Source organism: Coptis chinensis, chromosome 2 (genome assembly GCF_015680905.1).
Source record: "Coptis chinensis isolate HL-2020 chromosome 2, ASM1568090v1, whole genome shotgun sequence".
Taxonomy (NCBI): domain Eukaryota; kingdom Viridiplantae; phylum Streptophyta; class Magnoliopsida; order Ranunculales; family Ranunculaceae; genus Coptis; species Coptis chinensis.
In genome coordinates this window covers 62,642,170-62,669,105 of record NC_141457.1, presented here as the reverse complement: position 1 = coordinate 62,669,105, position 26,936 = coordinate 62,642,170, and the positions used below count along the sequence as shown (strand labels likewise).

The following is a 26,936-nucleotide window of genomic DNA, read 5'->3' as shown; positions in this document are numbered from 1 at the left end:
CAGTAACAGGACACAAAAAAAAATGAGTGTAAACACCTCCCTCTCCTTCTTCCCAATAACCTTTTTGATGACTTTCTCGTTTATCTGTTCTCCGCTTTTTTCCACCTAAAATTGACTAACTCTTCTTCTCTTTCTCTCAATCGAATCTTTCCACTCACATTCGTTTTCTCCAACTCCAATCAATTAATTATTTTCCATCTCCAAATCTCCTTTTATTACCTTATTCTCCTTCGTCGTCTCTCAAATTCTAATGCCTATTGGTAAAACGTAATGTCGGTCACCACGGTTTGCGGTTTTCTAATAGTATACCAAATGGACATACAAAAATAGTAAAGTTAAACCAGTTCTAAAAATGCAGATTTAAAATGAGGAAACACACCATATAGACTTTATTGCACCCACAAACCACAGTTGGTATGCCCAAAATACCGATATTTACTTTAATATGTCAACAAATTCTCGGCCCGAAATATTCAGATCAATCATCAATGCACCTTGTGAGTTGCTGCACGTAAGCTACTGCGAATAAGTTAAAGAATCACAAGATGAAAAACGTGTCTTGTAGTGAGTTGCATACATGCAACAACTACTAAGCTGAATTTTTATAAATATAGAACAACCCAAAAACATTTACCGAACATTTACAGAAACGAGATGGCTCCAATTTCAACAATACAATCTCTGTAAGTAATTAATTATTTGTCTAAATTTAAGTTTGGGATTTTGAGTAGATGCATAAATTTACACGATTTAGTTTAATTTGGATCTGTGTTTTACAAGTTGGGCATTGAGATTTGAGGTTAAAAATCATGGATAGTAATAAAGATGAAGCTTTACGATGTGTGGGCATAGTTAAATCTGCAATTGCATCTGGTGAGAAGCAGAAAGCATTGAAATTTATTAAAATTGCACAACGTTTGAATAGTAGTATATCTGTTGATGATTTAATTACTGCTTGTGAAAACTTGGATAGTGATAAAACTGATGCTGAGGTTAAACAGTCAGCTCGAAGCTCGAAACAACCCGAGCGGGCTAGTTCTAGTGAGAGTGTAAATGTGGAGAGGAGTTATAGTGAAGAGAATGTTAAGTTGATTCGCGAAGTTAAGAGAGTAAATGATTATTATGCTATACTTGGTGTGGAGAAGAGTTGTTCAGTCGAGGAAATTAGGAGGGCTTATAAGAAATTGTCACTTAAGGTACATCCTGATAAGAATAAGGCACCTGGTTCGGAGGAAGCGTTTAAGAAAGTTTGTAAGGCGTTTAAGTGTTTGAGTGAGGAAGAATCGAGGAGACAGTATGATCAGACGGGTTTGGTTGAAGATTTTGAGTATAATCAGCAGCATAACGTTAGGAGGGCTAGGAGGAGGAGAACGGCAACTAATGATTTCTTTCATGATGATTTTGACCCGGATGAGATCTTCAGGTCGTTTTTTGGTCAGTCGGAGGTGTTTCGTAATTCTCATGTGTATAGGACTAGGGGAACGAGTAGTCAACAAAGGGAAGGTGATCAAGGAGGGTTTAATGTTATGATTCTTATTCAGCTATTACCCATATTGATTATCTTCTTACTTGCGTATCTGCCTTTTTCGGAGCCTGAATATTCTTTACAGAAGAATTACGCCTATCAGTTTTCAAAGGTCACACAAAAGTATGGTGTAGAGTTTTATGTGAAGTCATCTGATTTTGATCAGAGTTATCCAATTGGAAGTCAGTCTAGAGCAAACTTTGAGGACCGTGTACGGAAAGATTACATGAATATGCTTGGTCGTTACTGTCATGTTGAACTCCAAAGGCGTCAATGGAACAGGCAGTATCCTACACCTCACTGCGACAAGCTACACAACCTCGGATTAGCATGACACTATTATGAGGTGCGTTCTTCATTCACAAGTAATGCAGATTATATCTCTGTTTATAATTCCTTATGTGTAGAATGCAGTTATTTAAAATTCATGCTTCATGCATAGCCGTTGATTTGATTGTATTATTATTATGTGAAGATCGGCGTGTTTTCTATTGGAGTTTGTCAACGAGAAAGCCAGGATGTTTTTGGTCAGTGATGAATTGGCAAGTGGCAACCAATAGTCCCCATTGCCAACCTAGTTTTTGCTAAAGTTACTTCTTTTTTACTTTAAATAGATTGGGTCAAGGATGCCCCAGAATTAATGATGTGTAGACATTTTGTTGGGATTAATTACTCATTAAGCCCTGGTAGAACCCATAACTCACCTAAACCATAAAACAAAATTCAGCTTAATGGAAGGGTCCCTTTTTTATATATAGAAATTAGACGGTGTCTATGTCTGTTTGTGTCTGTTTGTGTCTGTGTATATGTGTCCCCCTCTTGTTCAAACAGATAGTATGGTTGTGTTTGTGCTTATGTTGTTCAAACATAATCTATGATTGTGTGAAAGCTTTATCTGTAAGCTCAATAAGTCCAATCTTTACTGCTCGGCCTGTTCTAAATAATAGCTGTTTAGATTAACAGAGCAAGATATATATAACAAAAAACGATTGAATCATATGTGGGAGCAAATTTTATGGGGTGACTTGGAGATTTTCCTACTTACAGATGTGGACTTGAATTTCACCGAATCCTTTTTCCCTCAATAAGAGACATTTTGAAGCAATTGATAAAGAATCAAGAGAGGCAGTTATGGACTTAGATATTATAACTAGTACAATATTTATAAACTATGCAGTATGCAATTTTTGTTAGAAACTGATAAGTGGAAGAAGAGTTCTGCGTGTTTTGTGCTGAACCTAAAATTGTCCATAAAAGAGAGAAACTTGTGGTCTTGACTGAGTGGGTTAGAACCTGCTCCTTATAGACCCGAGCTGGAGGCATCCTAGTGCAAAGGTATGTGATACTTGTGAAGTTTCTGCGGTTGCATTGGATGTTTCTTTAATTACAAAAAGACTGACCATGGTGGTGCTCTATGTGAGCTTGGTTGGAGGTACTCATCCTTGCTTGGAAATCATTAAGCCCATTTGGAGACTTGGAGGATTGAACGGAAATTCTGGTTTTAAACTCTCATATCAGGTTCTTCTACAACTCTCCTGTAAAGTTTAGAATCCATTTTAGAAGCTTAGTGATTACCGTAACTGTAAGGTTGACTTGCAGAGAAATTTGTTATGGACAATTGGTGTGTATGATGTGTCGGAAGTATTTAATTTAAAACTTCCAATTTATTAGGTAATTTCAGATCAATCGCTTGAATTTGTGGGAAATGGAGAACTGTTAATTGTGTGGATAGTATTTAAAAGTAGGGGGAGTGGAACTGTTTGGGTGAGATGCTTAAATCGAGTAGGCTTCAATCGAGTATGGTGAAGGCAGTCGAATGAGATGCTTAAATCATTTTTTGTAACTGAGGTGTCTAGTTGTGACTTTAGTGCCTATCTTGATTATGATTACAGGAGTTGTAACTAGTTAACTTCTAACTACTGCATTGGCCTTTTGACTTTGGTAGGGAGGAATATGTAGTTGGAAGTGTAGGCTGGCAATAACTACAAAAAATAAATGTAGGCTGGCAATGGAATGCTCCATTGCTCTTATCCATGTTATCGAATTTAAAAGGAGATCTTTGGCTTTTGTGCTTTACTGTTTTTGCGTCTTTGTTAAGGTTTGATGTGGTGGTTGTATCTTTGGCTCGGAACTGTAATCACTTGACAATGTACTAGCATACTAGGGCATTTCTTGTTGTTTGGAAGATTTCAATATGCCCTCCTATAAACTCATTGAATGTCATATGAGATACTTAAATAAATAAATAATGCCCCACGAAGTACGCTTTGTATATAAATATGGTCACTGCTTTGACTTGATAGTTCAGACAAACGAATGAGGACATTCTTTTTTCCTGCTTCCACATCAATATACAATGTTAAAGCTTGGACTTCTTTTTCTTTCTTATCTCTCTTCTGTGTTGAAAGATTCTTTTTTGTTTTTGGTTTTGGTGTGTGTGTGTGTGTGTGTGTGTGTAAAGGAACTAGCCTCTGTTTCCTCATCGTTTCAATGCTTCTGATTTGTGCCCCTGGTAATTTTTTTTACCACTTTGAAGAGAGAATCTAAGTACAAATAGTAAAAGTAGATGGCTCAAAATGATAATGAATTTGAAGTCAACTCATGATCTTTCTGCTTAGCAGAATTAGTTGTGTGGTGTGGTTATAGTCTTGAAGTGATTTATCTGATTATTTTATCCTTGCCTACATCTTACTTATGCAGTAGAACATGATGAATGGACCCACATTAAATGGGAAATCTGTTGACTTGTGAAATTTTGGGCTGAGTTTCAAGTTCATAATCTGGTAGGAGGGGGTTTAATTTGTGGTTGCAGTACATATGTTATATTAAGGGGGACTGCGTGGCAAGTTTGGTTCAGCCTTTTGTTATAAAAGATTTAAAGTTTGGCGCAATAACAAAGCATTTATTTGAACCTAGTGATTTGGCATAATGCTACTGTGTTCTCTTTAATAAATTCTGTTGTAAAGAAGATTTGACTTCCTTCTACTGCAAGTTTCTTGCGTGTAAAGCCCAAGCTGGCTATACCTCATTATGTCCTGCTCTCTGTTGCAGCAGGTTTAATACCGGGGTGACGGAGATGGACCAGTGTGATAACTAATAGTTAATACCTAATAGGCATTATAATATTGGTAAGGAACCAAAAGAGAAGGAAGGGGAATAACAAGGTAACTTTAGCTTTTAATATGATGACATGCTCTAGTTTTGCAATATGGCACTTGAATTGTCATTGCTCCCCCTTGTGCCACTCAGCCGCATATAAAATAAAAAAGAAAATAAAATAGATATTACTTTTGATTAGGTTATGCTGTGACTGCATCATCCTGATATTCTGCTTCTGGTAATCTGACTAACTGATGGAAACTTCTTCTTGATAGAAACACAATTAGCAACTTTTTTTTTAGTTGGAACTTTTATTCCCGAACCCCTTAATCCCATTTCGGTGAAGGTGTAATTGCCAAGACCTTGGGCCTAACCTCCCAAAGCTTGACCAGTAGGCTACTTAACACCACTAGCAACATCTGATGGTACTATTTTAAGTCCTTTGGCAATGCTCCTAACTCTTGAACATTTTGCTAACTTAATCTTGGTTATGGATTTTTGAATTTCTTAGTTAATTATCGCCTTGACAGCATATTCAAAAAATGGTTTTGGTTGATTATTACCTGTCATTATTTATGTCTATATTTCTTTTGTATACTTGCAGGTTTGAAGTTAGAGATCCCCCAGTGTTAGGAAATGAAGGCCTCCAGTGACTCATTCGAGGCAACATGGCGATATATGCCTTTCTTGTTTCCAATTGGATGTACGGTCATGCACTTGCTGACTTGGTCATTTTGCCAAAGCAGTGATCCACAGATGCTGAACCCTGGTAATGTACTTTGGGGCATAGAAATGGAAAGCCAACATTCTCTTCTTTTTGGTTGTCAAGCGGCAAACACGATTGATTTCTAAGTGTTATGCTGAACTTAATGTCTTTATGTACAATTGAGGACTTGAATGTAGAGAGAAGTATTTTTATTAGAAATTTTATCCATTTAGCATTTTAAGAATTGATGCAAGAACTTCTGTTTTGAGTTTCCATTGTCATTTGGAGGTATCTTTCTAAGTTAGTCACTCACCAGTCACCAGGAACCCTCTTTGGAGTCATCCACGAGTTGCTGGACTAGAATTAGGCTGCTCGTTTTATTGAATTGAATGGAATTTATTCTGGCATTTTATGACAAGCTTGCGCAGTGGTAACTTTTGGGCATTGCTTTTGCTATGGAAACCGATTAATTGTATGATTCATCTGATGATTACTTTCCACATAACGTTATTCTAATTCAGCTAATCATTTCCAAAAGAGTACCTGATTCTTAAAGAGAATAAAAAAAGTTCTCAAAAGCAACATGGTATGACTCAAGAATGTGTGCTCGTTAACATGGGCTGTAGCAACATGACGTCAGAAACAGTGGCATCAGTAAAGAGAGAAAAAAAAAACAAGAGTCCTGAAAAGTGATCAGTCAGACAGTCACTATAAATAAAAAAAACTTAGCATAGAAGATTTCCAAGTCACGTGAGAGAGAGAGAAACAGACAGCCGTCAGCGATGGCGTCGTCTTCTTCTTCATCTTCTCCTGATTTTTCATCTCTACCAGTAATGGCTATGAGAAGTAAAATAGTTGAGAAGATTCTAGAAAACCGTGTCACTTTAATCATCGGTGAAACTGGCTGTGGTACTTTAATCATTCTCTATTATTTATCACGTCATTTCTTTTTTTTTACTTAATTATCATGTTTTAGCCATTCTTAAAACCGAACAAAAAAACAAATATATATTACTTGTGTCTTTACCCAACAGCCTATGAACTAACATTTTATGTAATAGTTTGGTCATCTATTTTGAATTACTAGCTATATGTTATGTTAAAGTTGTCTTATGTTGTTGTGTGTTTTGATTGTGAAAGGTAAGAGCTCTCAGGTTCCACAATTTCTACTACAACAAGGCATGGAGCCCATATTATGTACACAGCCTAGAAGATTTGCTGTTGTGGCTGTGGCTAGAATGGTAGCTAAATCTCGGGGATGTGAGGTGGGTGGAGAAGTTGGATATCACATTGGTCATTCAAAGGTGCTATCAGAGGGGTATACTTTTTCTTTACATGCAAAGCTGGTTTCGTTAAAACTCAATTTAGTATTACCTTGTGCATGGCAATGTCATGGAATGCTTGTCTTATGACTAATATTGATTAAAACACTAATGCGGAGGCGATATTAATTCAAGAACAAAGCGAGAAATCTGATATTCAAGGAACTCTCTTTATTACTTAAAATGGTCTAATGAAAAGGGAAGCTTTAATGGCTTTAAATACGTAAAGCCTTTTAAGCTCCAAGCAAAACCAAGCCTTTGTTAAGCTTCCAAATAAATGAGATTAGAATATAGATAAATGAAAAGAAAATGGAAAGTGAAGTTGTGACGCCATGAAGGTGGACGCCTAGGCCGAAAACCAAACTGGTCACATGATTTATGCCTGAGTGCGTGACACTTTTGAGTTTTGAACACATCAAATATGCTTTTAAAGTTGTTACAATGATTTTCTTTTACACGGTCTCTTAGGGACAACGTAGTAGCAAATAATGAATTATGGTTGAAAATGTTCCATTTTAGGTCATGGAAAAGAGAATCACAATTCTACCTTTTGTACTGTGTACACTATCGGTTCCTTAGCATATCTGCGTATTCCTAACAGTCTATAATGTATAACAGGTCTAGGATTATTTTTAAAACAGCTGGAGTTTTATTGGACGAAATGCGAGATAAAGGAATGGATGCACTTAAATACAAGGCTATCATTCTTGATGAAGTGCATGAAAGATCTGTAGAATCTGATCTTGTTCTCGCCTGTGTTAAACAATTTCTGTTGAAAAGCAAAGACTTGAGGTTTGCCGTTTGCAATTTGACTCTGTTCTGTACTTCTGTTAGGCTGATCCATATAACAGTTCATGTCTAATTTATCCGTCTGTACAATACCCGTGGGTTTATTTCTTCCATGCCTGACTATTGTAATGCTCTTCAAGGGTGGTGCTGATGTCCGCTACAGCAGATATTACAAGATACAGGGATTACTTCAAGGATCTTGGCAGGGATGAGAGGGTAGAAGTTCTTGCAATCCCTACCTCGACTCAGCAAACAATATTCCAAAGAAGAGTTTTATACCTTGAACAGGTTAGTGAATTCTATGAGAATCTCTTGCTTTACGTATTTATAACTTTTTGGGTATTATTTGTGATTTATCCCTGGTGATATTAATTTGTCTGGTCTTGGTACTTGTGATGGCTGTCACTTGGTACGCATCTGGAAGTATGTCCAATCCGCCTGTAACAACTGCCATCGTATGAGCAGTGATTAGTTCTTACATGGATTTTGCAAGTTGTTTAGTCCTTTGGCATTTTGTATTTGACATAGTTACATAATGTAGGAGAGCCTTTGTGATTATTTTTTAATTCTCTGTCTACCAGGTAAATGAATTACTTGGAGTGGATTCTGAAAGCGTTTCAGGTAGATACTCTTCTGGGATTGGCCCTTCTATTGAAGCTGAAATCAAGCCTGAAGAGCACAAACTTATTCATCATCTCGTGTTGCACATTCATGAGAATGAACCTGACCTTGAAAAGAGTATATTGGTTTTTCTTCCAACTTACTATTCATTGGAGCAACAGTGGTCCCTGTTGAAGCCATTTTCTTCATTTTTCAAAGTCCATATACTACACCGTAGCATTGACACAGATCAAGCTCTTATGGCTATGAAAATATGGAAGTCTCATCGAAAGGTATACCAGATTTTTTTTTTCCGGTCTCTGCCTGTCAATCGTAAGTAAATTTTGTATACTCTGCGCTGATATTTGTTAAATCATAATGTCTTCTTAGAAGTCATAAATGCAAAAGTTTAGGACACTTGGTCATTTAATTAGTATGAGTTTGTGTTTGCTTTCTCTACTGAAAATATAGAATTCTTGCAGTGCACGCCTTCTCTACCACTACCCAATATCTGTTATTGTACTTTATGTCACTTAAAGTGGGTTGTAGTAATTGTACAAATTAAACTTTTGGTGTAATCAATCCTTTGTCTAATTGATACCTATGAGGGTCAGGCAACAACAGTCCTGAGCGGAAATCATGGGAGTCGATATGAATGCTGTTTTCCTCTTAGTTATAGTTTTTTTTTGTTTAATGCACTTCTGAAGGACTGAGCTGGGCCCAGTTCTAGCATTTTTGTTTAGAAACTGATGAATTGGAAGAGGATTGATTGTTTGTGGTAAATGGTAAGTGATTTGTCAAGACAGAACTGATTGGACCAGATGATTCCCACCGATTTCAGGCTGAATCTGAATCGGATCTGATTTTTCTCTTGTGCAAATCCACAATGACTATTTGAAAGTGCATGCCTGTTATTGCTTTGGAGAGGCTGAGTTTCTCTTGATTTAGTTAGGCATGATTCCGGAATACCATGTATACGAACCTTCGAGGAATATCCAGTGAGGTCCATAATTGCTGCCTATCCATTAAGCTTATGGTGATGACATGTAACCACTTATTATGTCTTTCATGACCGTAATCTTCTTAGTCAATGTCTTTAGCTATAGGTCTCTTTTGACATAAGATGGTTCTCTTATAGGCTTATAGCATTGAACCTAAACTAACAGTCTTCCCTATGTGTTGCTTCCGTATTTGGACCATTTGTTCCTCGTGTTAAATATGATTGTTGAACACTGCATCTCCTTTTTTCATGTGCTGTGTGTGATTTTCAGTCTTATTGACGAATAAGGCCCCAGCTTTTTGTTTATAGTGGGTTCCACACATTCTTCACTCCTTCCATCACATTCATTTCGGTTCACTTGTTCCTTTACCCTTCACTCCCCATTATGTATACATTTTGTCCTTAAAGGCTTAATAACTCCATTGCCAACGTTCCAGTTGAATGAAAAAGGTAAACGAGAGACGTTGCTTTGTTTTCTGTGGTTGGCCCTACAAATGCTCCATATTTTACAGATATGTAAGATATACATGCCTTTGACAGACAAATCACTCTTGTACATGGAGCAATTTTGTACTTCAGCAATCATTGCAAACTGCAATGAATGTTTTACTAGATCGTTTTAAGCTGGCTAACAGACACCAACGAAATTAACAAAGAGGTTCTGAGTAAACATTCTTTCTCTCCTTGAAGTTTGATTAGACCCACTACAAATAGAGGTAGGTCCTGGACAATTGTTTACTTGAAAGAAGATATGTTTGCACACAATAAATGCTTTTGATTCTTTATACCTGATTCAAATCAGATTGGGTTGTAATTGGATCGGTTTTAGATGCTATCTTTGAGTTCATACAAATACTTTACTACTTTAGTACCTTTGTAGGACCTGGAACCACACTTGTCTAATATTTATCCAGTCCGTTGACTGCCATATTATATATGCTGCAATTATTGCAGAATCATTATAAGCAGTACTTGGGCAGCCCTTCCCGTTAGATTCTTAACAAACCTTAGAGCGAACTGAATGTTGCAGGGCTCATAACGCTTGAAAATTTTGAAAAATTATGAACCACTTCAGTGGTTATGACGAAATTCTCTAATGGATTTTACTTTTATCACAGGTTATATTAGCTACTAACATAGCAGAATCTTCAGTAACAATACCTGGAGTAGCGTTTGTTATTGATTCATGTCGATCTTTACAAGTCTATTCGGACAGTATCAGAAAAAAGGAATCAGCTGAACTTGCCTGGGTATCTAAGTCTCAGGTACCCAAAAGAACTTATTCTTCGGTTTGAGATTTGCTTGGAAGACCTGATTAATCAATTTTTAGGATTTGCTGTAGGCTGAGCAACGTAAAGGAAGGACAGGGCGGACTTGTGATGGTCATATCTACCGATTGGTTTCTCGGTCTTTTTTCAACAAATTAAATGACCATGATCCACCATCTATATTGAGATTATCCTTGAGGCAGCAGGTTCTTATGATTTGCTGTGCTGAATCAAAAGCCATTAATGATCCCAAAGGTATATGGCACTAAGTTTTGGTTTCCTAGTTAGTACTTTGGACGCCTGTTCTTTTATTTAGCTGTGATATTTAGCAGAAATAAATATCAAATTTTAATTAAAAGTTAAATTATCAGAATCGTTAGAGATTTGATTCCAGTTTCAGTTCATATTTGACCAATCTCCAAAGTCACATGCCAAGAACCTTGGCTTTCATTATGATTTGGGTTCTGCTTCCGCTAGTGATGCAGCATTTGCTCATTTATATTCCTTTATCATTTATTCAATATATAAAAAGTATAGGGTTGGGCTCAAGGGACATAAGTTTGACATATAAATTCACTCAGGACAACAACCACACGATCTTAGAAGATTGATGACTGAAATGATGCCACGTAGTGAGCCAAAAGGGTGATTCTCTTGCTTTCTAATTCAGCTCTAGCCAAGCCACAGACACCTGCCCCCACATTTTGCTTTGGTACTCGAGTCATCTTCTTCTCCTCTCCTCACCTCTCTTCTGTTATTTACTGGTTCGTTCACCGAAATTCAATTCGAGAAAGTGAGTTAATAAAACTACTTTATTTACAATTTAACATTCTGAGATTTCATAGACCCAAATTGAACAAACTTTTATCCAATCTTCCGTATCTCCAAGACTCAAGTGTGTAAATACAAATTACAAAACTCTCGTTTTACATTTTTCTACAAAGCAACAGTTCTTAAATAGATGTGTAGATTACCCATTCTCTTCTTGCGTACATAACAGAAGTTCGGCAACTTCGAAGCCATGTCCGGCAATCTCATCAGTCATCACCCAAGCTCCCACGTACTACAAAGAACAAACACAATGTGCACAGACTAACTAAAGATCCTACTTCTATTTTTCGATCACTTAGTAACTGATGCCCCTTTATTCGCGAGTTAACTTTTCTTTTCTTTTAATGCTTTTGACGTTCCATGAGATTGTCATTAAGGGTTGTGTTTATACTCTATTTGAAAATATGCTTGACCAAAAATATGTGGGAACCCAATTTCAGTGTATGTAAAAAGATGAAAATAAAAAAGATACTTGAAAAACTGTTTTCCGAATCTGATGAATTTTCTGTAATATCTAGAGAGTAGTATTGTAGTAATAATGATGAATTCATGAAGCTTCTATTTGTTTTACGAGTTGGTAGTTGACGGACATGGGTGGGAAGAACATGACTCGATCACTCGAGAGAGAAAAGGCGTGGGGAGAAGATGACTCGAGAACCAAAGCAAAAGGTGATCGACATGTGTGTTTTTGGCTTGGCTAGAGCTGAACTAGAAAGGAAGATAATCACGCCTTTTGGCTCCCCTACGTGGCAATCTTTCAGTTGTTAATCGTTTAAGATCATGTGGTTGTTAGCCTGAGTGAATTTATATGTCAAAATGTATATGTCCCTTGAACCCGACCCAAAAGTATATGTTAAGACATTTTCACCATCTCCGTTGTCTTGCATTATTAACAAGAAATTTGTGTTACTTATATAAAGAAGAGAAAAGATTAAAAAAGCAAGAAATTCTTGTTGCAATGGTGAATTCGAATTTTCTTGTAGGTCTCACAATATTAAACTGTGAATTCATTTCAAACAAAAAGACTTTGGAAAAGACATTTAATGTTCACTTTTGATTTGAAAAATGAAGCTTGTGGTGAGATCACGAAATCATGTGATGAGAATGGATTTCAAGCATAAATATATGGACAGTCCTCAATGAATTTTCTTCTCTCCTAGTAAAATATTGCGCTTGTTTGATGCCTGGGTTTGGTAGAGCGTATCATTAATCGTAAGACGTGTACCCAATGATTTTTGGAAATGTGTGAACTTAATATATAATTATACATGCTAGTGTCTAGTATCAGATCTATATTCCATATTTGAATTCTTGCTTTTTTATGTAAAATTGGCTTCCACAGCTTTACATAGTTATGTTGCTGATGTTTTTTTGAATCCAAAGACCATGATGTCTCAACTTATTTGTCTCTTTGGAATTTATGGTCCAGATGCGTATTTTGGTTTGTAAAGACAATAAAATCTAGAGTTCTGTCTGCATGAGTGAGTGAGTAGTGAGAAACAGTGACCAATTGTTGGCTAACTTATGACATATAATTATTAAGTTTTGATGCAGAAGGCTATGGATCCACCAGATCCTGAAGTGGTTGAAGATGCATTGAGCTTGCTTGTCCATATTCAAGCATTGGAAAAACCAAGCTCTCATAGGGGCCGATATGAGCCAACCTTTTATGGACGATTGCTTGCTAGCATCTCTTTGTCTTTTGATGCTTCATTTCTTATTGTCAAATTCGGAGACGTTGGACTGCTTAGGGAAGGCATTGTGATTGGTATATTGATGGATCAACAGCCTCTGCCTATTTTTCATCCTTTTGGGCAGGAATTTCTGGTATGTTTTAACCCTAATCATTTGAAAGTTATGGATTCTAAGCTGTCTGATTAGGTTTTTTTTTGGTCAGTTTAAAACGTACATAGAGAGTTACTTTGAGGGAAACAATGACAGCACGGTTTTAAGTGGCAGAAAAGAAATGATTTTCATGGGAAATCTGTGTGCGTATCAGTTTTGGCAACGTGTTTATAAGGTAAGTTTTTCATATGCTTGTAAGGAGCGTATCCTGTACAGATGAGATGGAGTGTTTTCCGTATTTAACTATTTAGGTATTATCTTGTTCTGTTTAGATTAAAAGTTCAACTATATACATTTCAATCACTTTGTACTTATAGATTTTCTTTTATGGTGAAAAGCGGATTTTTAAAATCTTTACATATCTTGGATGCAAACTTCAAATAACATGCTATATTCACTTAACTTTACACTAGAAAGTTTTGATAGCCACAGAAGACAAAATGTATGCCAGGCTTTCTCGAACTTTTCAAGTATTTGGTTCCATTATCTAATAAAACTTGGAGTAAAGAACTTCTCTCCCTAAATCTTCCCAGAGGACTCTTATTCTTAGGTCTATTTTTTCAATATAGCTGTCATCGCTTGAGTGAGATGCATGAACTCTAAACCGCCAAACCGCAAATACTGATAGCTGTTATCTTAAGTGTTGAAATGAATTTTTTTGGCCTTTTTATTATATTGCATAGATCACCAAAATGCAGCATTTGTGGTGAAAAGCACCATTGAACAGTTTGTAGATTTTTTAAATCGAAATTTGAATTGGTTTTTGGCTATTTGCTGAAGTTCTTTGTGCTTTTGGGAGAATTCCTCGTCTGAAGTTTTATAGTAACATAGGCCAACTCATACGTAAAGTGTTGAGATGTTAAGTATAGTCCCTCATGGGGTGTTTAAGACTTGCAGTATGGTATAAAAGTTATTGGGCTTTTCCACTCATCGCCTATTGGTTTTGAGTTGGATTCCCAAATGTCAAGAAGTATGAGAGCAGGCTATGGTGTTTGGCCTGTTTACTCCATGCCATCCAAGTATGGTGTCCACTTGTTAGGCTCAAGTAATGCCACACGTGCGGAGGCATGCTGCAATGTTTAGTATAGTCCCACGCGGGATGTTTAAAGCCTTGCAGTATAGGATGAAAGTTATTGGGCCTCTCAAACTCGTCACCAACTGGTTTTGTGTTGGATGCCCCATAGTTTATGATAAGGTACTCAGATTTACTTAATAATTTAGAAAACTTCGAAATATATGTATAGTAGTTGTTGTCTTGTTGAAAGCCGATTGCTCTAAAAGCTTGAACTTGTAGAGAGAGAGAGAGATGTTAACAATTTATAGGCAGGTTGGCACACTTCCCCTGAGTGGGATCACAGGTTAACAGTAGGCACACTCTTAACCACATACTCCATTGCAGACTCACAGCCGACAACTTCCCCCTCAACGGTTTCCATTTTTTCTATAAATACTGTTTTAACAAACTCAAACCAGCAACCAACTAAAGTTGAACCACTTTGATAGCATGCTGATAATCAGTTGCTCTAAATCTCGTACGTGTTGAGTTTATTTTTCTTAACACTCCCTCAGTGGGAATGTGGGTCATACACTCAGTAGTATAATCAATATGTTTGTTATCATGTCATACATAGCACATTTTATTCTAGTACACATCATTTTTTCCTGCTTTGAGGCGTGTTCTGATCTTTAAACTTGAGAATCAATATCCCCATAATAGAAAATGGATTTTACATATTGCATTTGGATATTAAGACCTTTTGTGCTTGAAGGATAAGCATCGTCTTGAACGGCTGAAACAACTTATCAAGTCCGACGAGCCAAAAGTAACACATATGATACTTCCCAAACTCGAGGAGGAGTGGTGTTCTTTCCACAATCTCTTGCAGAGTTCACTACATCATGTTTCACAAATATGTATGTCTACGCTACTTGCTGTTCGACTCAAATTTTGATGTAGTAATTCTTGTCTGTGACTTATAAATTGTCTATGCAGATGAAGATATTCTAAATTCAATTCATCGATACAGACCCAGATTTCTGGTTAGGGCCAAGGGACTACCCTCTTACTATGATCCATATGAATTTGAACACACATGTCTCCTTCAGTCTCTGCCAAAAGGAGCTATAAGTGTGAATCCTGCTGATGATGAACACCTTGATGAATCTTTGGAGACAAGGACTTGTGTTGCTTTACCATTTGTGGGCTCCAACGACTTTCAAGCTGTTACTGTTGCTGAAAAGTTCGCAACTATTATCAAAGAGGTATTATTTTTGTATGTCATCTGCTTGTAAACTGTGTCAATGAATATGTCATCCAAAATGATCCTTTATGTCCTGATACTTTTGAGCAGATACGAATTCAGTATACAGAAGACACTACTAAGAAAAATTTAGATATCTTGGAGTCTCCTAATACAAGTGAAGTTCCTCTGTGTACATTTTTTATCAAGGGATTGTGTAACAAAGGCAGTCAATGTTACTATTCCCATTCTCTTGAAGCAAAGAGACCTGTATGCAAGTTTTTCTTTTCATATCAGGTAACATCACCTCTCATGTATGCAAATTTTATTGTACTAAGCATTTTATTATTAAAATTGTGCTCTTCTATAAATGTGCTACATGTGTCTACAAATCCATGGAAATCAGAAGTGAAAATCCAGAAAAGAGGAAAGGAAAGAAAAGGAAAAAGAAACAACATTTTATATACTAATAAGTAACTTGGACCAGGTGATTGAGTTAAAGACCCCATTTATGGTTATTGGGACATATATAAATTTGACACTAGAAATTTTATATTATGCTAATTTCTAGAAATTTTATGAGGCTAATTTTTTGTAGCTATAATCTTCTCACAGTACGAAGCATCTCTACACAAAAATTTTAAATCCGAAATTTGTGACCATGCCAAACATAGTCTCCAAATAACGGTGCAAATGAACGAACCATAATTATTCAATTAACTACATTTGATGGGGTTAGAAACTTGGGTTTGAATATATTTTTGTGAAAATCTTTAATATGGTTAGGAGATCATTGTCACAAGAAAGTAGCCTAATCTAACTTTTTTAACTGCAGCTAATGATCATTAGTTTGTTTACTTGTCAAATATATACGTCTTCCTGGAATCCTTTCCTTCCCCCCCAACCCCCTTTTCAAACTGGACCATGTATATTTCTAATGCCAGCTTGAAATAAGTATAATCTGAAGTAGCCTGTAGCACTCATAATGGTTACGGATTGCTTTGGTTGCAAGCTTTTTTAACGAAATGATAGTTGACCTTGATGTGTTTTGTTCTTTCATGGAAGACTGGATTAGTAGTGATAGAGATAGTAGCTTCACTTCACAATGCAGTGGAGTGGGTTCATGAACAGGCATACATACTCTCGCCACAAATCGCGAAAAGAATGCCGAGTATATATCTGGTTGTTACTTCAATACCCAGAAACTGCTGTGATTCTCCTAGATGTTCAGTTTGAAAGTGCATACAGACTACAGAGCTACTCCGTTCAAACCGAAATACCTACTCCTGTCACCACATAGTCATCCACATAGTTGTTCACATATACATAAGATGCAACCTGTTGAAGTTATCATAATAAGCCTAATTTTTGTTCTAAGCAGATCAGTGGTGTTTTTTTCTTGAAGTAAGCTTAGAGTTTTCAGTGTGCTGTTTTTTTTTTCTACTTCTGTGCAGGTACTTCTGTATACACTGATGCTGTGATATTAATTGTGTTTGCCCTATAAACATCATTTTGAGTATAAGGTTACCTTCATGACATTCATGATCTTTTCACTGCATCCATATCCATGTTAATTATTGTCACTTTTGTCCCATAAAGAAAATGTATTGTAAAAACTGCTTGTTTTTGCTACATGAAATGGTCACTTCGTACTTACCTGTTTGCTTGGAAATGGCTTACGTGTTAATATACCGGAATTATTATTTTCTATTGAGGGAGGAAAAAATAATCTAAATCATCATCTATTTGGATGAGCAGGGATGTCGCAATGGAGAAAATTGTTTCTTTTCTCATGGCCTTTGTCAACCTGTTCCATCATTCAGCAGTTCAAACTTATGCTTGCCAGAAGATGAGCTTCCTGATACATCTTCCTTTCTTCAGTTGATGCCCACATCTTCTGATGGATGTATTCTTGTATTGGACGATACTGATATGCATTTTTCATCCAATCTATGTCACTTCTGCGATCCAACTAAGATTATCACTACAACTTCTGTTCCTCAGACCTCTATATTCGACAACTACATGTCTAGTGTGAAAATTATGTGGGGCTTGAGTCACCCATACCAGACAATCTTACTCGGTGCAGGAAAAAATTGCATCCCATGGAGACAAGTTCAATGTGTGTTTTGGTTTGCCAAGTTCACTGTCAATAGTGAGGGCTTGGAAGGACAACGGAGTCTAGTGCAGAAGTTTTTTGACTATCTTGTTATCAGGGTTTTCGGAGAGTCCTTATATGAAGTACGGGTGATCCTTACCATGAATAATATCAGATTTTCACTGCTCCAGGTAAAATCAGTTGTTTGAATATATCAGATAACCAAGTAATTTCTTTTGGTATTTTATAAGAAGTTATGGTCCTGGGATGTGTTCCTTTAACATAATACCCGGACTCTGAAGTCGTCTTCTATGTGAAATCACGGAGGTCATCAAAACTTCATGTAAATTATGTTGATTGCTGTTTCAGGTGGAAAAATTGGCTAGGGAATCCTTCTTTTTCCTTACAGAATCTTTTGCGTTTGATGAGTCGAGCTTTGGGGAGTTTGCAGACACCATGACCCTGAAGAAGCCAATGACTCCATCAAGACCTATATCATATGTTTTTGATGTCCATCCTCCTAGTGATATTCAGTTTGGAGATTATGCATCTGTACTCCACAACTGTCTACAGAAGACCAGGGAAGTGTAAGAAAACTTTTCCGTGCTCTATGTAAATAGATTATCTTAGTAGTAGTTGTCATTATCAAGTGCTTTTGGTCAATCTCTTGGAAAAATTCTGGGAAAGGAGAATCTTCCCAGATATAAATTTATGTATGGTTAGTGAGACTAGTTAATACTGGCTACCATAAAGACTGATTTAGTATCTCTCTTGTTTTGGTTGAATCTGTCCTATCTTCTTTCAGTTTCATGGACTCGTATTAGGTTAGCATTGTATTTACATTAAATTTGGTTGTGAAATGTGAACATGTCATGTTTCCTTACATTTGACTTGTATCATTTTTTTTTACACAAGACACCAGAGGAAATAATTATGTTGAGTTTTATGGAAAATAAAACACATTCTTTATATGAATCATCTTTCGCAATAATTAGAAGCTTGTCTGAAGTAATTGGGATAAATTCTGGTTTTAGGCATTTTGTCAATAAACTTGAAATCGTTTTGAAAATTTTATGTTTTGTTAGCTTGCGAAAAAGATCTGTAAAGTATGAAGTTCCATTTTGAAAGTTGGTGAAAATTTTGGACTGAAGTAATGAAGTTTTTTGGGATTTTGTGTTCCATACCTCTTGTCAACTTATGTACATCTTTTCTTTTCTTTAATCACAAAATTCAGTTTGTTCTTTATTTTCTGATGATTACAAATATCAAATTGTTAAGATATATAATCACAGTATTCTTCAATTTTATTTTATAATGTAATATTTTTTGCAAATTCTTTAGGGTCTCTGCTGGAGATTAATCATTTTCTGGAGATGGGTATCTAGGAAAGTATTTCAGTCCTTTTTATAATTCAACTAGGAAACTTTGGAAGTTGAACTCTTGAGCATTGGTTTAAATTCATGGTCTAGATTTTGTGCTAGTCCTTTGCTTTGCAGTTGCAAACGTGAGTTCAGGAATATTTTGTTTTCTTCTTAGGGAGTTAGATTAAGTTCGTAGGAAGTATAATTAGTGGGTCAGATGAACAATACTACGTCTTTTTTCAGTTTATGGCTGAGCTTGTTTTTCCGTCAATATTTGAATATTTTCCGTGAAGTAGTTATAAGTTATATCAAGGTATGAGTTAAGGAAGTGGCAAGTGTTTCTATACCACTACAAGGCAAACCACCATTTTTATAGTAAAGTTCCAACTAGCAAAGTTGGTGGGTGATGATACCGGAGGTCTGGGTTGGAATCCCGCCACATCAACGGGTTACTGATCTTGTTTAAAAACAGGTTTGCCAATCCAAAAAAAAAAAAAAGTTGGTTCTTCTGTTACTAAACTAGGTAAAGTTGGTTACTTGGTTGTTCTTTCTTCGAATTATTGCTTTTACTCAAATGTCGTAATCACTTTTCTCGACTTGTTTCCTACACACGCTGCTCTGATGTCATTTTCATATTTCACTCCACCTTTTCTTTGGCTGGCAACACTGGGTACGTAGATGAACCACATAAGCCCTATATGCAGCAAATTCAACCAAGGAAGAGCACAAGAAGTTGCATTCCCTATGCAGGATTCAAAACTTCATTCCTTTAACTGGTCACATGATACACTACTGATGGGCTACACAGCTCGACATACAGCTTTCTGAAATCTGAACTAATGTCCAGGAACTTGCAACCCAGTATATTTACTAGGTGAGTAGGAGCACAATTTGGCGTCCTAGCACATAGAAGAGGTTATAGGATTTTAGATATGAGGGGCACACGCTATATAACTGGGGGTGGTTTAGACTTTTAGGGTGAAGCCCACAAAAGTGGAACGCATGGTGATGCAAGCTGCAATGGTAACCCTCACCTTATCTGAGCAAAGACCAGGATATGGTTGGGTGGGGGGGTGGGGGTGACCCCAGTTTGGTTCATGATTTCATCTCTGGTTAAGTAACTGTAGCAACTTGGCTACTTCTCCCCTATAAATTTTCCATTATTTGAGCATTTGAAGAACTCAACAAGCAACTTAAGAACTATATTAGTGCTCTGGCCTTCAGGTTTTAAACATCATCGAACACAATGGTTTTGAAATACCTTCTCTTTGTTTCTCTCTTGGTCGTCGGTTCTGCAGCGCCACTGGCTAAACCTCAACTTGAGACAGCGCCACTGGCTAAAGCCCAACTTGACACAATTTCCTTTGGGGCGCTGATCGTCATCCAAGGCACTTTGTTGTGCAGCACCAACGGCACTACATGTGTCAATGGCACGGCAACACCTTTTCCTAGTAAGTTAGTCTAGACTTTGGTAGTCCAAACACATCATGTACAATTATAGACAATGCACCAATATTGAAGATATCTCTGTTGCAGTATAAACAATATTTATTCAGCAGGCCTGTTGCTAGAGAGAAGTATTAATTTAGATGGTTTCCTAATGCTAGTACATAAACATTGATTTCTTGCAGATGCTCTTGTTCAACTACAATGCGGGATAGGAACTGCGATAGCCAGTGCCACAACCACTCCATTCGGATCATTTTCGATATTTTTAAATGGAAACCAAATCACAGTAGCAACGCTTCTTAGTAACTGCCGACTGTTGGTCACCACTCCACTCTCTACCTGCAACTCTGCATTGCCTGCTGGTGGAACTCTTGCCTCACGCTTAACGTTCGTTGGGGAAACTGTTTCTGGGATTCTGCCATTTCTGCGTATTTCCATTTTCATTGCTACTGCATTCAACATCACAATTTTCTAGCTTATCTTCCTTTAAACAATAAGTGAGCCTGGTTCATTATAATTAAGTTCAAATGTGGACAGTAATCTCTCCATATTAAGAGTTCTTCTTAGCTTACTATTGGTTAATTAGAAGATCATCCGAGTGTAAATGTGTAATCATTGTCACCAAGTACGGTACGGGTTTAAAATGGTGTACTTGAAAAAAACTTAGTTCATGTTTTAAACGGAACGTCTCAGGAAAAAAAGCGTAAAAAAACGTGGGGCATAAAAAACAGGTTTAAAACGGTAAAACGGATGATAAATAATATAATAGATAAGGAGTTTGATTTTCTATAAAAGTGGAAAAAAAAATAGACACATAAAATAAAAAAAATAATAATACAAATGAAAGAAAATTTAAATACATGAAAATATCAAATTATCATTACTCATCCAAATACTAGAAGTTTTAGATTCAGTGCCAAAACACTACTCAAAATAAGATACTACTAATTACCAACCATAATGGCATAATTAAGTACTACAAATAAGTTACTAACTTTAAAATTTTCAATTAATTATTAATAGTCCAAAGCAAAATAGAACGGTCTCAATAAGTCAATCTAACGCCCACTCTTCAAAAAGGTAAACTCCAAAAAACTTTTTTTTTTTCTTTTCTAGCGTAAAAAAAAAAAAAAAAATAGTTTTAAACGGGAGATTTTCAAAATCTCGGGTTTTAAACGTTTTTTAAGTTTAAAACTGGTTTAAAATGTTTAAAACGCGTTTTTTTTAAAAACCCGGGTTTTAAACTGGAACCAGACGCCTTGGCAATATCTCGGGTTTTAAACGAAAAAAACGCCGTATTTGGTGACAATGTGTGTAATCTCACTACACAAGATTCATCTTCAAGAAATAAATACAATGTGTAGAATTAAACAACAAATCAAAGAGACAAAACATAAGATTTATAGTGGTTTGGTGCCAATGCGGCAGCCTACGTCCACTGGAGAAGAAAGGGGTTTATTGCTTGATTAATTTCTTAGGGTTCCATTACAAAGATATATACAGGCACAACACAAGTGCACAAAATCGTCTTTGGTTTTTAAGAATGGAGTCTTCCCTTTCATAGAAACACCAATATCGGTCGAACTTGTCATGAACCGACTGAGCGCGCACGCGCTGTCTCTTTCTTCTCCCACACTCCCCCTCAAGTTGGTGCAAAGATATCCAGCGAGCCCAACTTGGAGGGTATATCATGAAACTAGCTTGGAAGCTGGAAGTCCGTTGGTAAAAATGTTTGCAAGCTGTTGGTCACTTCGAACAAAGGAGGTAGTGACAATGTTAGACTGCACTTTTTCACGCACAAAATAACAGTCAACTTCAATATGCTTAGTTCTCTCATGGAACACCGAATTTGCAGCAATGTGCATAACAGCTTAATTATCACAGTAAAGTGCAGTTGGCATATGCAAACCAAAACACAAATCCTTCAGAAGAGCGCAAAGCCATATGATTTCACTGGTGGTAGAAGCCATAGCTCTGTACTCAGCTTCAGCACTAGAATGAGCCACTACATTCTGTTTCTTGCTCTTCCAAGTGACCAAATTACCTCCCACAAAGGTTCAATAACCGGAAGTAGACAGCCAATCAACTGGACATCCTGCCCAATCAGCATCTGTTTAAGCAGTAATAGATGTATTCCCATTTTTCCTCATCCAAATACCTCTGCCTGGCGACCATTTCAGATACTGCAGTATTCTAGAAACTGCATTTATATGTGGAGTCCTTGGAGCATGCATAAAACGACTAACCAAGTTTACTGCATAAACATTTATATGTCCAACTTGGCTCTACTGTCAGTTGGAGAATCAAATGGTTTTAGCCCCAGTTTTCCTGCTTCACTCAAAAGATCCAACACATACTTTCTTTGATTAAGAAATATGCCTCTTTTTGAATAAGCAATTTCGATCCCAAGAAAGTACTTCATAATACCCAGACCCTTGATGGCAAATTTCTTGTGCAATAAATTCTTGAGCTTAGAGATTTTGATATGGTTATTACCTGTGATAACTATGTCATCAATATAAATAAGAACAACAGCCAAGCCTGACCTGCTAGAGTTAACAAATAAGGAAGGATCATCATCACTCCGCTTAAGACTGGTCATAGCTAGAACAGAACTGAGTTTGGCATACCACGCTCGTGGAGATTGTTTAAGTCCATAGATAGCCTTTTTTTAACTTGCATACTAATCCAACCTTAGTCTCCTTTGGATGTCCAAGTGGGATGCTTATATACACTTCTTCTTTAAGATCACTGTGTAAGAATGCATTTTTAACATCCATCTGAAACAATTTCCAATCTTGATTTATAGCTAAAGATACAAGAACTCTAAACGTGTTCATCTTTGCAACTGGTGCAAAAGTCTCCTTGTAGTCCTGACAATATGTTTGGGTGAATCCCCTTGCAATGAGTCGAGCTTTAGACCTTTCTAAGGAACCATCACTATTGAACTTGTTTCTGAACACCCAACGACAATCAACTGTTTTCTTTCCGTAAGGTAGCATAACAATCTCCCAAGTTTTATTCTCATCTAGAGCACGAAGTTCTTCTTGCATCGCCTTTCTCCATACTGGACGAAAGTTAGCTTCTCTAAAGTTCTTGGGTTCTTGCACATCATCAACTGTAGTCAAGAAAGCATGATGAGATGAAGTGATATTGGCATATGTTATATACTCCTGTAGTGGATATGAAGCGTCATGCAAGGAATAAAAATTCCTATGAATCACTGGAGAATGCAGTTCTCTATCAGATTTATAGTTATCCTTGAGAGTTACTGGAGGTCGTCTCTCTCTTTCTAATTGTCGAGAAACTGGAGAAGCTGGAGGAGCACTAGAGTGCGCCTGCACCTCTGTTAGCTCATTCTGTGAGTGCACCCGCGCCTCAGTTACTGGAAAGTCAGGAGTACTAGAGCGCGCTCGTGCCTCTATTAGCTCATTTTGTGAGCGCGCCCGCACCTCAGTTATTGGAAAGTTGTCGGGAGCTAGAGCGCGCGCGCCTCTTAGTTGCTTAGTCACTGAGCTCGCCCGCGCCCTTTCTTCAATAGAACCCATAACTTCAGTGGGTTCAATAACTTCTGTGGCAGGAACTATATCTTCACCAATTGCTGGGAGAGGTGCTAAATCTGCCAAACACTCCCCCTGGGACCGATTCCCAGGCATAGCTGGATTTTGAAAAAAAGCTTCAGATTCCACAAATCGGACAGCATGAGAGATAACCAGTTTTCTTGTTGCTGGATTGTAACATATGTAGCCTTTCTGAGTGGTAGAATAACCAACCAAAACACATCGAGTAGCCTGAGCATCGAATTTATCTCGATGAATAGCTTGCTGATGCACATAACAAACACACCCAAAAACTCGCAGATGAAAGAGATCCAGTGGCCTAGATTTGAGCACTTCCAATGGGGATTTAAAACCAAGAACCCGACTGGGAAGACGATTAATCAAATAAGCAGCAGTTAAGATGCCATGAGACCAGTATTACTTAGGAACATTCATGCCCAACATAAGAGCACGAGTTGTCTCCAAAAGGTGTCTGCTTTTTCTTTCAGCCACGCCATTCTGGTGAGGTGTGCCAACACAGCTAGTTTGATGAATTATCCCTTGGCTACGAAGGTACTCAGGTAACAAGCCTTTGCAAAACTCAGTTCCATTGTCAGATCTAAACGTCTTGATTTTTCCAGCAAACTGATTAGTAATCATACTATGAAAATCCTTGAAAACATTCACAACCTCAGTCTTTGATTTCAACAAATATAACCATGTAGCACGAGATTTATCATCAATAAACAACACAAAATACTTATAGCAATCATAATAATTAATGGGAGCAGGTCCCCATAAATCAGAGTGAATTAACTCAAACAAATTATTAGACATAGAACGCGAGTTTGGAAAAGGTAAACGAGTTTGTTTAGAAAATTGACAAACATCGCAAACATCATCAGAGTTTATAGAAACATGCGGAAACAAATTTGACAGGACATAACTAGATGGATGCCTAAGTCTTTTATGCAAAATATGACTCTCAAGTAAACCACTAGCTTGACACGCCTTCTTATGCGACTTCAATAAATAGAGTCCATTGGAATAAATTCCTTCACCAATCGTCCTCTTCGACGTTCGATCCTGAAAGATGACAGAGTTAGGAGAAAAAATGACATCACAATTTAAAGAATTTGTAAGTTTGCCAACAGATAGAAGTTGGACAGGGAAGGAAAGAACAACTAGAGCATCATTCTTAAGACTTTGATTAAAAAAAATCCACTTGACCACTACCTAGAATGGGAACGGTGGAGCCATTGGCTATGCATGGAAATATTATGTTTATCGGTTTTGGACACAAAATTATGGACAGAGGCAGGGAAATTTTCCATATGATCAGTATCCCCCGAATAAGTTATCTATGAGTTACTATTTTCTAGCATAGTAAAATAGGCATGTAAATTACCTGACACATGAGTTGAGACATACTAACCTTTGCTAGATGGCATGGACTTAGTGAGTTGTTGGAGAATTTGACTCAATTGATGACTAATATCTGAGTTGGACATTGATGTCTCGGCTACTGCGGCATGCTCTTTCTTGGACAGTTCCTTTTCCTTTTTAAGATACGGATATAATTCCCAACAACGGTCCTTGGTGTGCTAGTTCTTTCCACAATGATCACAGTGAGATGGTTCCCTTTTTCCCTTACCTTTTTCAAATCCTTGTGACTTCTTTCGAAAATCGTTTTCTGCAAATAATACAGTAGATTCAGAGATTGAGGACTTCACCTCGGAGTTCATGGTTTTCTTCCTTGTTTCCTCTCTTTGAATAGTTGCACAAACAGCAGCAAGTGATGGAAGAGTGCTTTCCATTAGAATATTGCTTTCCAGATTTTCATATTTTGGTTTAAGACTACGAAATACTGTGAAGATTTTATCCTCTTCAGACCGTTTCAAAAGAGTCTTAGCATCTGTGGTGTGTGGACGATATATGTTTAACTCATCCCACAATTTCTTCAAATTCCCAAGGTGTTCTATAAAAGTCTTCTCACCTTGTTGCAAAGCACCGACTGCAAGTTGAAGTTAAAAAACACGGGAAAAATTGTTCTGGTTTCCTTATAAATCTTCAATTGAATCCCACATCTCCTTTGCAGAATCAGAGAAAGTAAACATTCTAGCAATAGTTGACTCCATAGAATTGAGTAACTAAGATCGAACAAGCTGATCATTGGAAACCCAATTCTCATATTCGGCATCATCAATGGCAGGACACACCTTTTCACCATTAATGAACCCTAATTTCCTCTTGCCACCCAGAGATAGCAAAACAGCCCTAGACCAATGTATATAGTTTGTTCCATTCAATAGAATTGATGACAGCTTCCAACCGGGATTAGAATCAATCTCTGTTGTTACAGCAGACTTTGGGTTTGGTTTTGGATATGACATAGTGTTTTGTGTTTATTTAGATTGATTTAGAGAAGAGATTAAGCGCTCCGCTCTGATACCTTGTAGAATTAAACAGCCAGTCAAAGAGACAAAACACAAGATTTATAATTGTTCGGTGCTAATGCGGCAGCCTACATCCACGGGAGAAGAAAGGGGTTTATTGCTTGATTAATTTCTTATATATATATATATATATATATATATATATATATATATATATATATATATATATATATAACACAAGTACAGAAAATCGTCTCTGGTTTCTAAGAATGGAGTCTTCCCTTTTATAGAAACACTAATATCGGTCAAACTTGTCATGAACCGACTGAACGCGCACGCGCCTTCATCATGTGCAACTGAAGCGCGCACACGATGTCTCTTTCTTCTGCCATGCAATGTTCAACCTTATTTGCTGCCCAATGAGGCAATGATGGACTTATCTACGTAAACCACATGATGAAATACATGTGATCTACTCATACATTACTATCGGCGAGCTCCTTTTAACGATGATATTTCTTTTAATCTCCTCTTATTATGCTAAATCTCCACACACTTGTGATATTTCAATTAATTTAGCATGATTATACCAATTCCGCAACAAATTGTGATATTTCAATTAATTTACCATGTACTATCAAAACTGGTGCTTGTTTGATATATATATTAAAGATTTTTTTCCCGTTGCACCAATTTGCAGTTGTCATTCCAAGAACACTATCAAGATTTTTTTTCCCTTTGGAGTTTGAACCCATTAGCCTTTGGACCATTGTTTTTACTCAAAAACTAGTATTTTGTTCAAGGTCGATGCCCGTGATATGTACGAACTTATTTATGAATCTGTGCATTAAAATTGAACAACATAATT

At 36.9% G+C, this 26,936-nt stretch overlaps 2 protein-coding genes across 6 annotated transcripts; both read left to right on the top strand.

Moving 5' to 3' along the window:
* The first annotated feature begins 632 nt into the window (after nucleotides 1-632).
* Nucleotides 633-5,576, top strand: LOC147517055 (DnaJ heat shock amino-terminal domain protein (DUF1977)). 4 transcript variants are annotated; one of them, XR_015211327.1, is made up of 3 exons: nucleotides 633-1,871; nucleotides 4,580-4,689; nucleotides 5,229-5,576. XR_015211327.1 is itself a non-coding variant. In XM_086589468.1 (2 exons), exon 1 carries the CDS (start codon nucleotides 810-812, stop codon nucleotides 1,857-1,859), a length of 1,050 nt encoding a protein of 349 aa, XP_086445594.1. In that variant the 5' UTR covers nucleotides 633-809; the 3' UTR covers nucleotides 1,860-1,871; nucleotides 5,229-5,576. The 4 variants fall into 4 exon arrangements, 1 of the variants encoding a protein (XP_086445594.1); XR_015211325.1 differs by having other exon boundaries at nucleotides 767-1,871; nucleotides 4,577-4,689; XM_086589468.1 differs by lacking the exon at nucleotides 4,580-4,689.
* Nucleotides 5,577-6,018: 442 nt separating this feature from the next.
* Nucleotides 6,019-20,704, top strand: LOC147517054 (zinc finger (CCCH type) helicase family protein). 2 transcript variants are annotated; one of them, XR_015211324.1, is made up of 16 exons: nucleotides 6,020-6,239; nucleotides 6,471-6,648; nucleotides 7,271-7,444; nucleotides 7,582-7,729; nucleotides 8,023-8,334; nucleotides 10,160-10,306; nucleotides 10,384-10,564; nucleotides 12,684-12,967; nucleotides 13,038-13,160; nucleotides 14,755-14,899; nucleotides 14,979-15,247; nucleotides 15,337-15,522; nucleotides 16,984-17,514; nucleotides 17,693-17,910; nucleotides 19,983-20,135; nucleotides 20,316-20,704. XR_015211324.1 is itself a non-coding variant. In XM_086589467.1 (15 exons), the coding sequence occupies exons 1-15, from the start codon at nucleotides 6,113-6,115 to the stop codon at nucleotides 20,434-20,436; spliced, it is 3,144 nt and encodes a 1,047-aa protein (XP_086445593.1). In that variant the 5' UTR covers nucleotides 6,019-6,112; the 3' UTR covers nucleotides 20,437-20,704. The 2 variants fall into 2 exon arrangements, 1 of the variants encoding a protein (XP_086445593.1); XM_086589467.1 differs by lacking the exon at nucleotides 19,983-20,135 and having other exon boundaries at nucleotides 6,019-6,239.
* The last annotated feature ends 6,232 nt before the right edge of the window (nucleotides 20,705-26,936 follow it).